At 36.6% G+C, this 12,570-nt stretch overlaps 2 protein-coding genes across 2 annotated transcripts; both read right to left on the bottom strand.

Moving 5' to 3' along the window:
* Window positions 1-1,871: 1,871 nt before the first annotated feature.
* Window positions 1,872-3,684, bottom strand: LOC109504829 (heavy metal-associated isoprenylated plant protein 28-like). Its single transcript, XM_019845871.3, has 3 exons — window positions 3,664-3,684; window positions 3,194-3,269; window positions 1,872-2,295 (listed from the first exon to the last, which is right to left on the bottom strand). Exons 1-3 carry the CDS (start codon window positions 3,667-3,669, stop codon window positions 2,120-2,122), a joined length of 258 nt encoding a protein of 85 aa, XP_019701430.1. The 5' UTR covers window positions 3,670-3,684; the 3' UTR covers window positions 1,872-2,119.
* Window positions 3,685-8,058: 4,374 nt separating this feature from the next.
* LOC105060774 (ATP-dependent 6-phosphofructokinase 2) lies at window positions 8,059-11,988 on the bottom strand. The gene is made up of 2 exons (XM_010944614.4): window positions 11,273-11,988; window positions 8,059-9,302 (listed from the first exon to the last, which is right to left on the bottom strand). Exons 1-2 carry the CDS (start codon window positions 11,906-11,908, stop codon window positions 8,481-8,483), a joined length of 1,458 nt encoding a protein of 485 aa, XP_010942916.1. The 5' UTR covers window positions 11,909-11,988; the 3' UTR covers window positions 8,059-8,480.
* Window positions 11,989-12,570: the final 582 nt, after the last annotated feature.

Raw genomic sequence — 12,570 nt, 5'->3', positions numbered from 1 at the left:
TAAACAAGATAATATGTTGGGATTACCAGACATGATCGAAAGCACCTGAGTCAAGAATCCAGAGGCCAAGAGATGACTGAGGCATGCAATAAAGTGACCTGATTGGGTGAGTCAGACAACTGGTTGAGTTGCCTATTGAGTTGTCGGGTTCTGTAAGAAATAGGCATATTCTTCTATAGTATGCTGATAGTGAACTGTCTAGTGGGCAGTATACTATCAAGATTAGAAATCTCTATCTATGTCACATTGGCGATCTTGGAAGGAAATACATACAAGAAGTAACAGATATCATGACTATATCCTCGCTTATTGTAGTGACTATATCTGGGAACATTTTCTTGATCACCTCTACCACCCCGACTTTTTCCACGAGTGCCAGAGGGTGCTCCAGATAAATTAGATTTTATGATAAGAATAGATCTATCTCCAGTAGGCATATATTTTGGGATAGCTAGAGTGGAGGCTATTCAAAGTAGTTTTTAAAAGACATCTATCAGTGAAGAAATTGATTCACCATCTAGGAACTAGGTTCTGACTAATTCATACTCGAATCAAATACTTTACAGATAAATAACTGAAAATATCTTTTCTCGTTGAGCTTGCTATACTTCCAAATCTATAGTAAAAAACATCAATTCATTAAATTCGATGAAAAGTGCTTACAATTGGCCTAAATATGTATGTATATCTGTGTCGATCTATCTCAGTTAAAATAGATGGGATAAGATATTATATATCCTGATGACATCACTAGTGTAGAGCTTATGAGCACGAGTTCATATCTCTTTATTTTTGATAAGGATGAAATATAACCATCAAGGATAAATCAATAGCTTGCCACAAAAGACTAAGTAGTTATATGTCAATCTTCTTTCAGGTGGCTTGATCAGATATTTGAATATGAGAAATCAATTTGGAGAGATAATTTTTTTGCCCTTGACCTATAAACCAAATCTTGATGACTACACTTTTGTCGGGAAATTTTTTATCATTTAGCTTCGTGATGGTGATTACAGTGTTGCTGGAGATTGAAAGATCTATGATATCAGTAACTTGGAAATCTGACTTTTTTTAACAGATTCCTGTATATGGCATTGATGGAAAAAGAAGTAGATATGGCTTCGACGAGGGAAAGCAATGCAACGAGAAGTCTTGCCTTTGACCAGTGAGTGGTATACAGTGCAGCGATGATACCTCTGTTTGATGAATGTGTGGTGGTAGTGTAAAAAATTGCACTCTCAAAAATTATATCAGTCTCATGAAATGCTCTAATACCATGTGAAAATAATGATTGTATTCTTTTCATATATCCAATTCATGTTATAAGATGCTCTATATATAGAGCAATAAAAATCTAGATACAATAAATCATATTAATTAAAGGTCTAGATACAATGATCCATATTAAAGGTCTAGATACAAAAAATCATATAAATCATGATCTCAATTAAATATTCTATTATCTAATTTATCTTCTTCTAATTTATTTCTCATGATTGGTATATATCTTCTAATTGATACATTTCCTAAACAAGGTTATTCTCAACATGTGGAAATGGATCTCTGTGTCACTTTTATGGATCACAATACTTTCTTGAAGTAAAGCATAGTAGTTTTCTCAGATTGTACGCATGCATACATAAAATACCCTATGGTATCTTGTCTTGTTTCTTGTCTTTAGATTTTAATAAATTCATCCTCACTTTGGCTTGTGAATTGCCGTTAAATCTGGCAAAGCCCCTTTGATCTGAACTTTAACTTTATGATGAGATAAGAACATTGAAAGAACAAAGGTTATTGATATGAACTAAAAGAATTCTAAATAGATAAAGAGATGTGCATCAAGAGATCAAGGTTAAACTATTCGGAATGCAGTACATGTAAACTTGATCAACATAAGTTGAGGTGTCCCTTCCAAGATAATTACCTCATTAATAAACATGGACATGTAGAGTAATTGATTGGTGGTTAAACTACCACTTCTGAGATGCATTGTAAATTATGTCTGATGGAAGGGGAAGTCCATCCGGCTAAAGATTGTGGTCGAGAATGAAATGACATGGAATCAACATAACAGCGTAATCTTTGATCACAGTTTCATCTTGCATTCATGTACATTTCAAGTTCCCCACCTTGGGAACATGTTTACCGGACAACCAGAATCCTGGTGACTAGATTGCCACAACTCAGCTTGTCGACCAGTTTTCCGAACCCCCTTTATTACTGCATTTCGATCAACATAGCCCAAAACTGTGATCTTGCTTGCTATTACGTCTATTTCGATGCAAGTGACCCCTGCCAAAAAATTTGTTTTGAGTTACTAGATTGGCATTTCGGTTCCATTTTGATGAGAATGCAATTTTTTGACATTTGAAAAAGGAAAATGCACGTATTTCTGTTGAAGTTTTGGTTTATATAAATATGTATATAGTATGTGCATGAGAATATTATCGGAGTAGTAGAAAATTAAAAATGCAAAAAAGATAGGATACGTATGTATGCATGTATGTATACAGGAATATGCAAACGGATTGAAGGAAGAATGTAGATGGCAACAATAATTTTTTTAAAGAAAAGAAGTATCGTCAAAAATGGTTTTTGATATACTGAACGGTTCATGCATCGGTTAAATGACTGTGAAGCAGTTCATCATTATTCAGCCAAAGAAATACAGTTAATGTTGGAGGCCACAGAGGGAATCATAGGTGGGCTTCCTTCAACGAGATTCCTTTGCAGTTAAACGATGCTTCTGTACTTAGGATTTTTCTGATGCCTTGTTTTGCATAGAGGATTAATGCCTCCAGTTAAACCAAAAGAAGTCTAAGAAATTATTTTTTTTTAATAATACTACTTATCGTGCATGGGCAGATGCACATGGTTGCTAGGTAATTTATTAAGACCTTAATTTCTACAAAGACCCGAAGAAATTAGTTATAAATAACTATTTTAGTTATCAGTACACTAGATTGGATCTTCTCTTAAAGTCCATCAATGCATTTGTTGTTATAGTAGTATGTCTCAAGCCTTCTAAATGAAATCTAATTAGAGTTACTATAAGAATAAATTTTAAGGAAATTGTAAGAGTAATTTGATTAGGGCTGCTTTTGAAATTTTTTTTAAAAAAATTAAGCCATTTTTTATAATATTTAAGGTGTATCAGAATGGGTGGAGACTCTCGGGCACTTGTACTAACCCTTTAGCTTTCTCAGGGCTCTTGCAACAGGCTTCTCGCAAGCTTTGCAATGTAAACGGACCCTGAGCTCAATGACCTGAAACCATCAAGTGACAAAGACATTAGCAAAACAAATATGTAAAAGAAGAGTAAGATCACCACATCTGTTATTTTATGGCGAATTTTCTGCAAGCAAGTTCCATGATCGGAGCACGTCGATTAGTTTTTTGAAACCTGTGTACCATACGATATGGAACTCATAGAAGTGAATTAAAAACTGCTAACTCATAGAAGTCATTGTCTATATGATCATCACGTTTAAGATAGAAGTTAATGATTTGTGATCCTTGCATTAAAATGCCATTATATTGAAAAGAAGAGCAATATCATGAGGTGGTGAGATGTATGCTTGCTTGAGCTTGCGTGCCTTTGTTTGTTTGTGTGTGTGTGTGTGTGTGAGAGAGAGAGAGAGAGAGAGAGAGAGAGAGAACCTCCATCTGAAATTTCGAGTTCGAAAGGGGAGGTATGCTCTTAGACCTCCCCTCATAGCAAGGATTTATGGAGGAAAAAACACATGAAACTTGACGGCAAAGCAAAGGTGCAATTGATCATGCATCGACATCATACTCCATCATTATCTTTAGCATGCGTATAGCGATGCAAGGTTCATCATTTAGCAAACATTGTGACCAGAAACAATTTGGTTCTTTCCATCACTTCACAAACCCCTCGGAACGTTCACGTTAGGTCCTCTGCGCCCAAAGCCCAAAATGGTTTTCTCGTTGAAGCAGACCATCAACAGTTCTGAGCCATTTCATGCATCCGCTGCAACCATCGCAGGTGAATATGAGGGCCAAACTGTGTGCATCATTCTGGGTGCCTAGCTAGGATTTACTCATGCTTCGTGACAAATTACCTGGACCTAGTTATCAAAAGAATTGTACTTATAGCATCCTATAGCGAGCAGAGGTTAACTATTAGACCATAGCTTAAATTGCTAGGGGATGTTGACAATCAAATGGGCTAGATGCTGTTGCTCCCTAGCAGGCGGGCAGGCAGCATATTTGCAAATGTACTGACCCATCATATGACGCATAGCCCAAGATATTTATTACACTTCAAAAGAACAACACTTTTAAAACGGAAGTATATGTGTTGGCCATTAAAACAAACATAAATGGTGCTCTCTCGCGAGGGAATGGCAACAGAAGCAAATTAATCAGGTGGTGGTGTGGATGAGATAGCAACATCAATCGAACAGCCTCTTTGAGCAGGGATTGGCATGTTGCATGCTCAATCTCTTCCAAGCAATTTACGTGGACGAAAGACTTCTCCTTTCTGGGAATGCATGATTTAGTTCATAGATTCCTACGAATTGGGTGCTAGCTCATAGAAACCATATTTGCGCTAAAGTATTGAGCGTTGTCAATAAAAAAAGCCTGTTGCATGTTGCCAATATTATAACTTTCAGTTCTTGCTTGTTGATTTAGCTAATCTAGTTGTACACCTAAAAAATTCTGTTCCACCCTCATCCTTTCTGATGTCCTATGTAATGAAAACAGAATGCCAGGCATGACTCCATTTTATCTATCAGAAAAGAAATCGAGAAGATAAGAAGAATCTACCATCAAATGGCAGCATTATTTTGCATTCTTTCCAATTCAAAGACAAACAGGTGAGAGTTTGGAGAGGATCTGGAGTTGGCACAAGTTCGGTTGCGACACTTTACAATATAAATTGCTGATGATCGATTCATTTCTGAGGAAGAGAAGATGAGGAGAAACATTCTGCTGGCTATATTCATTTGGATCACAGTGGCGGCCTTCTTCGCAATGAGCACAAATGCTCTACAGAAGACCACGTACAGCACACGGCATTAATCCAGAAGGTGATCTTTCTGCCACTTGTATCATGCTCCAATTATACTGCCAATGTTTAAGACAAAAACAGTAATAACCATCTATAGATTAAGGTTGCTGCACAACCATTATTTTGAACTCAAAGCTGTCATGATCAATATTAAATTTTGGATTAGTGCATGTGTTATTGACAACAAAAACAAAATCACTTCCAGCTTTATCTGTTTTACCATGACCTCCTAAATGACAACGCCTAGAAGATTGCCTCTATACATACACACAAAAAAAATTAAAAAAAAAAATTAGAAATGATACTCTAACCCTGTATTTGGTTGGGATCATAAGAAAATAGATAGATGAGGTTGGAGGGGTGGATGACCTCCATCCATCATTTAATTCAAAAAGTTATATAAAGGATGGATGCAAACAAAAGAAGCTGTTCATCCACCTAGGGCTGATAAAATATGATCCGACCCACCAACCTGATCTATATTCGACCCGCTATAAACATGTTTGGATTTAGATTAAATGGGTTTGGATTATAAACAGATCAACCCGTTTAATATTTGGGTCGGATTTGAGTTTTAGATATCTAATCCGTTTAATCCATTTAATATTCAGATCGAGTTAAGTCAGATAACTCATTCAACCCATTTAACATGTTTAATCTATTTAAAATATGTTTAACCTATTTTTGACCCATTTAATCTGATATGTTTAATCGTTTAAGACCTGTTTAACATGTTTAAAGTCTACTTAACCTGTTTCTTACCCATTTAATCAGACTTGTTTAACTTATTTAATCCATTTAACCCATTTAATCTGTTTAACTTAATTTGATCTATTTAATAAATGGATTAAATGGATCAGGTCGGATTACCTGTTTAATAAACAGATTGAGTTCAGATTTGAATTTTTGACCCATTTAATAAATAGGTCGGATTTGGATTGATGATTTTCTGATCCGACCCGCATATAATCTGATCCGACTCAATTGCCACCCCTACATCTACCCGAGTCCACCAATTTGCATCCTCCCAAATTGGGAGGATGCAAGAAAAGATAGATGGAGATTGATGGGTGAATTTTTATATTGATAAAACTATTCCTCATTAATTTTTTTATAAAACTATAATATTTCTTCATCTTTTCATTTATATTATTTATATATATTTTTATATATACTATTAATCATATACTACTAAATTTTGCTACTAATTATTTTAATTTTAGTACGTAATCTCGATAATTATAATTATCTTCTATTTATCTATTTTTATTTTTTTATTTTTTTTATTAATTATCTGTATAATATTAATTAATTATTTAAAATAAATTATAAGTTAATTAGTTATTTATATAATTAATTTATTAATAATTATAAATTATTTATTAAATTAAATTAAATATTTATATAATTTTTATATATTATAGATTATAATGGTTATAAGTTTATATATTATTTATTTTTATAGTATAAATAAGTGTTATAAATTGATAATAGTAATATTTTTATCAAAGAGTAGTCTGATTAAAATATTATATAAATAATATTCATCCATCCTTTCATTTCTTCTATATTAAACAAAGAAAAAAATTATTTCTATTCATTCTTCTATATTTTATTAAATATATAAAAGGATAGATGGAAGATCTATCTATTCTCTTCCTCATCCATCCATCCTCTGCCTCATCTATTCTTTCTCCTCCATTCATTTTTTTCTTCAATTCATTCTTCGTATCAAATAGAGGATAAAAGCTAGTAGTGATAGATGAGTAGTAAATAAAATGTGTGAATGTCACGGCAAGTTATGAGATAAGAGAAATAAAAGGAATGGCTTACAGAGCGAGAATCAGCCACCATATGAACACAAAAAGCTTTTTCAGGAAACTCAAGAATCTAACTTCTATATCACCAACCATGATTGAAGCACAAGTTCCAGAGGAACATGGTAATCACTTTAGGAATTATTAAGTATGACAGTAAATCCAAAATTTTCAGTCTTTATGTCCAGAGAAGCATGATGAAAATCCTCTAAAGATTCCATAAACAGTGTAAGAGCATCTATAGTTGCTGAGTTGCTGCTTCCAACAGGATAGCTGCCCTCACTCAAAATTGTAGTTAAGGACTCATTGCTAATAGCTATTGCTAATAGCTATTGCTAATAGCTATGTAAAGGGGTCATTTTTCCTCTGGCAGAGTAAAGGTTTTCTCTGCGAGTAGCTGTGTATCTTTACTAGTGTATTCTTGAAACCAAGCAAATCACGGACAAGTGAACAATAGTATCTTCTAATTCCTGCCCTAGAAGTTTTTTAAAACCAAATCAATCTTATTTTTAAGGCACTGACACGAAACCTGATCACTGATATCCAACCTCGAGCGAGTCAAACTTTGCCAACCGTACCAGCCAGCGTCCTCATTCCTAATGCTAAAAGCATTGCCATTGCAGATTAGTATTTTAACACGCCCAATAATGTTTAGTGCAATCGAATGCTAAAGCAAGAATACCCACAATTTAAGGACATTTCCGGGTTCAGTCTCTAGCTTCTTCTAAGCCTCTTAACGGAGGAACATTTGAAAGGATGAACATATTAGGGGTCCTAGGAAGGGAGCAACGACATATTTAGATGCTAGATAGAAGGCAAGTTCTTTATAAAACATGATATATTAAATGGCATACCAGCAGTCATTTTTATGCGGAATATAGCAGCATTTAGTGCAAAAAACTATTAATTGCATATCATTCAAACAATGCAAATGTGAACCTGCCCAAGAAATATTACTTTTTGCTTTTGATAAAAAATAAGCATTAATGTTTTTGTCCTACCTCTACTGAATTTACACAGCAGTCATCAGGCAGATTATTAACAAAATTGAGCTTTTAGAATCCAGCAGTTGCCGGTAACTCATCATTACCTGTATCATTGTCTATAGCCTGACTGATCCATCAGACAATTCAGTTGAAAATATCGAAGTTGGTTTTAAGTCCATTCAAGCGCGTCTTCATCAAAACAGTGCTAAAATGATTTAATAGGAAACCAAGGCCAAGCAGGACTGGTGATTTATTCATTGTTAAGAGAAAAAGGACAATAACCACTGCTTTTAAACTCAACAAGCCAGATCAGCAAGATAACTATCATGCTAAGCGGACAAAGATCTTTTTATTCCTCGGCTAAGTAGCCCACAGAGATCTTTACCAGGCAGAACTAGCCATCAGATACTCTATATTAGCTAAAGACTTTGCACTATCTGTGTATACTGGTAGAAATTAAGCCACAGATTTAGAACAAACAGAAAGCATGGTCCGCTATGACAATCCCAAAAAAGTAATATATCATGCTTTGAAAATATATCAGACTCCCGTCAAAGATGGATACTTAATTTTCTCAAAACTACTGAGCCATAAGGGCTTCAGGAAGCTCTCACTTGTTTTGTAGGAACCTTGGTTCTAGCATTTTAGAAAATCCGGTTGATTTGTCACAGATCTGACCCATGCCCATTTATGATCCTTTGTATCCACCACATTTTGGGCCACTGCCACCTCCTCAATCGGAATGTAACCATAATTGCCATTTATCGGACCTGATACAAACCCTGTGTAGCCAGCCATGACTCCATGGATTGCGGAATGTGCCAATAAGGTACAATATAAGTTGTCTGTGGCATTTGCTGGAACTGCTCGGATCATGTATGTAGGATCAATATATTTCACCGTGAACAGCTCTCCAGGATGGTCCCGTTCCCACCACTTTTTCAGCTCAGACTTCAACCATGGTCCCACATCCAAAAACACAGGATTGCCAGACTCATCCTTTTCTTCTTTCTGTTCATCTGTTCTCGGAATGATCTCTTGCCCGGCTCCCTCAGCTACCACAATCACAGCATGCCCATTCTGCTTTAGCCTCTGATCAAGGAATTCAAATAGCCCACCACTGCCTTCCAAGTAGAAATCGTTCTCTGGGATCAAACAGCAGTCCACATCACGACTGCTTAATGTGGCATGGAGTGCAATGTGCCCTGTGCTCCTACCCATGAGTTTGACAAGTCCAATGCCATTCACTGCACTTTCGGCCTCCACATGAGCTGCATTGATTGCTTCCTGTGCCATCTCCACTGCAGTTTGAAACCCAAATGACCTGTCTATGATGCCAATGTCATTGTCAACTGTTTTGGGGATCCCGGTGATGGAAATATTTAGTTTGCGGCGTTGAATCTCTCTAAAAATTTTTACAGCACCCCTCATAGTTCCATCACCACCAATGACATATAACTGCAAATTTGAAGAATTTGTATTAGATCTCAAAAAGAAGTAATTGAACTAAGATATGCTGCCTTGGTATCGGGCCTCATACTAGTGCTACCTTATCACTATGTTGGTACATCCTATATAGGGCTCATCTTGGTGCACTGAGAAATGGTATCCCCCCCCAACCCAAAAACAAAAAAATATACCAGTACCAAATTGGTATAGTACGGTATGTCCGGTACCGCTAAGTTCTATATGATATGGCATACCTTGAGCAGAACAATTCAGAAAATAGAGCAATGCCAAACTCCTTTCAATAGAATAGAGCAATTTAACAGTTAGCACATTGCTTCAAAGACCTCCACAATGGTTGAGGAATTTTATACTTATGCACTAAAATGCCCAAAATTGAGAATGCAATCCTCAAATTTTTAGTTATGATTACGTTGTGCCAGCTCCCTATTCAAAATGAGACATGAATCTAAAGGTGAAGAAAGGAAAAATACATATCAGCAATGTGTAATTCAAGAGTATGTTTATGGTTTGTGCAAGGTATATCAGTAATGGGTAATTTAAAGTTTGAGAGTGAGATAGTCCTACTTTGTGTAGATGTGATAAATATAAATGTTCAGAGTCTAGCTAGAGTTGTTGATTATGTTCCTGCTATTGCTGTTGTTGCATGCGAACAGGACATCCATTGTTGTTTAATTATCTACGTATATTGTTTATCAACAGAAACCATTTTAAAAATCTAGGAGACCTCTGCTGCAGCTTTGTCAATTTTCAAGCCATATTTCCTCAGTAATCAAATCATTGCAAGTCTGATTATTCATTTATGAGTAAGCTATTGCAAATTTACACCACCAGAAATTGGAATTCAGCTATGATTATGTCAAGAATGATTTTCTCAAAGGGGACGATTCACATAAATTCCAACTCAACAACAGGTCTTCATGCTGTCCTGCTTATGCACAGACCTTAGGTTGTTAATCAGAATTCTGTGGACCTTATATGTAGATAAATACAATAGCCTTATATGATCCTCCTAGGACTCTGAAAGCACGCTTTCTGATGGAACATAATAAAGTCAATCTATAATAGCATGTCTCCTTTGCCCATAACTATCAAATTGGTAAATTAATTGGGTTTTTGGAGGAGGATACAGAGGATTTATACACATCATCACTTGCTCTAAAAAAGAACAACTTTACTAGGAGGATGGCAAATTATAACATGAAGGCTTAAAATCTTCAAGATAAGATTGCTGATTTGTAGCAAAAGCCAACAAAACAAATGTCTAGAGGACAATGCCAACAGAGTGCTTGGACCTTAAGGTAACTCTAGATATGGTTATGTTTTGAGGTTTGGATTAGGCAATAAAGCTTACACTTCAGAAGCATATTTGTGAGTGCGATGCGTTTGATTTGCTATCCAAATCATAGGCAAACACATGTCCAAAGAAAATGAGATGCCTACACTAACATTCTACTTTCGGGACATGTGTTGATCTTTGATTTAAAAGAGAAAGCAAAGCACAGAATACAAGATAAAATATAGGAATACCTAGGTTTCGAACATATTATCCTAACTCCTAGGGATATCTGAGTTCAAAAAGATTCTCTAATGAGGACATTTTGCAGAGACAAACAGCCTGTGAAGGAACCACACCTTCCTCCACTTACCCTAACCAACCAATGGTTGTTTATTAAAATCCTTCAAAAATATAGAAGCGTTTCTCTTCCTCTAATCAACCAAATGGGCATGAATTGAACAAAAGATTCCCATACAAAATCCTAAATTTGCATCTCTTAAAATATTAAAATTAACATTACAAGTCATCATATGGTTATCAATGGATTAGAATAACAATTCTCCTAAAAATAAACATCACCTGATGAATCTAAAATAATGAGGTCAAGAAAGAAAATCGAAAAAAAAAAAAAAAAAAAGCGAGAATAAAGCAATTACTGAATCACCGATCAGGAAACCGTGACCTGATTAAACCCACGCTGCTCGATCGCATTCACAATCTTGTCAAGATCAAACCCGCCTCTCGACGTCGCGAGGGCCGTCCCGCCCCTCTTGTGCCACTTGTGCACCATCTTGGGGTCCAACTTCACCGGCTCCATCGAGTAGAACCCGCGGTACCCCGACGGCACGCCAAAGATCTGGCGCACGCCGTAGAGCTCCCAGAGACCCACCACCAGCTCCCGGATCACGGTGTTGAGCCCGGGGCAGAGCCCACCACAGGTGACGATCGCCGCTCGGACGGCGGCCGGGTCGAAGTGAATGGTCCGGCGGGGCCCCGCCCGGTGGTAAGCAAGGAGGCGGCCACTGCCGGTGGCGGCCGCGGCGGCGAAGGAGAGGTCGAAGAGGATGTGGCGGAGGATGACATCGGAGGGGGAGAGGTAGAAGCCAGGGAAGGGGTGGTAGAAAGTGCTGCGGTCGATGGGGTTGGTGAGGGCGGTGAGGTTGGGAACGTAGTCGGAGAGATGGGGGAGCTTCTGGAGGGTTACCGGGGGGAGGGAGAAGTCAGTGGTGGTGGAGGTGGGGTTATCGTCATCGGTGGTGGTGGTGGTGGTGGTGGTGGCGGGAGCGGAGCTCGAGTTCGGATGCATGGCGAGTTCCATCGGAGTAGCAGCAGAAAAAGGACGAAGTAGATGGCGACCGGAGACGCGAGAAAGAAGAGGAAAGCCTTCTTGTTAAACGAAGAGGAAAGCTTTAAAACGGAAAGGAAGCGTTATGTCCACGTGCTAGTGTTAAAGTTGTCCAGGTCGAGGAACCAACCTGCGTATACGCCACGTAGCATAATGAGTTCTAGCGGATTCGGGATTCCATATACGTTCGACGCGGTGCTCGGAGATCTAGGACTATGTTTGGAATTTGGCATAATTTTTACAATTACATTCTCGTTTATTTTTATTTTTTAATAAAATAAAAAATGATGAATATCCATCGAGGCTTAAAAAATAAATCTATTCCTTTAATAAATTATAATTGAATAATTATCATAAATAAGAGAAAATATAAATTATCATAATTATCATTTATTTAATAAAAAATTATCTTTTAGACGGCACAATGCTTTTAGGAAAACTTAATTTTAAAAATATTTTATCAAGAAAACTGTGCAAGTGCCGCATAACAACTGTTATTTATGCCATAAATATTGAATAACCTAATATAGTACCTCTTTTTTTCTCTTTATAATAAATATAAGATATGAGAGAGGATTTAAAACCATTATAATGAGTATTATTTTAAATCTTGATTAATAAAAAAGTCGCTAAAA

The sequence above is a fragment of the Elaeis guineensis genome, chromosome 1 (assembly GCF_000442705.2).
Source record: "Elaeis guineensis isolate ETL-2024a chromosome 1, EG11, whole genome shotgun sequence".
NCBI lineage: Eukaryota > Viridiplantae > Streptophyta > Magnoliopsida > Arecales > Arecaceae > Elaeis > Elaeis guineensis.
This window is presented reverse-complemented; position numbering and strand designations above follow the sequence as displayed.

Excerpts from the sequence above, each read along its gene's own strand:
- LOC109504829 (XM_019845871.3), bottom strand. Across the intron at positions 2,296-3,193 it reads AGCCCTGAGAAAGCTAAAGG|GGGTCACTTGCATCGAAATA; the intron begins GTTAGTACAAGT and ends ATTTTTTGGCAG.
- LOC105060774 (XM_010944614.4), bottom strand. The coding sequence starts at position 11,908 with ATGGAACTCGCCATGCATCCGAACTCGAGCTCCGCTCCCGCCACCACC. Across the intron at positions 9,303-11,272 it reads AGCAGCGTGGGTTTAATCAG|TTATATGTCATTGGTGGTGA; the intron begins GTCACGGTTTCC and ends TCAAATTTGCAG.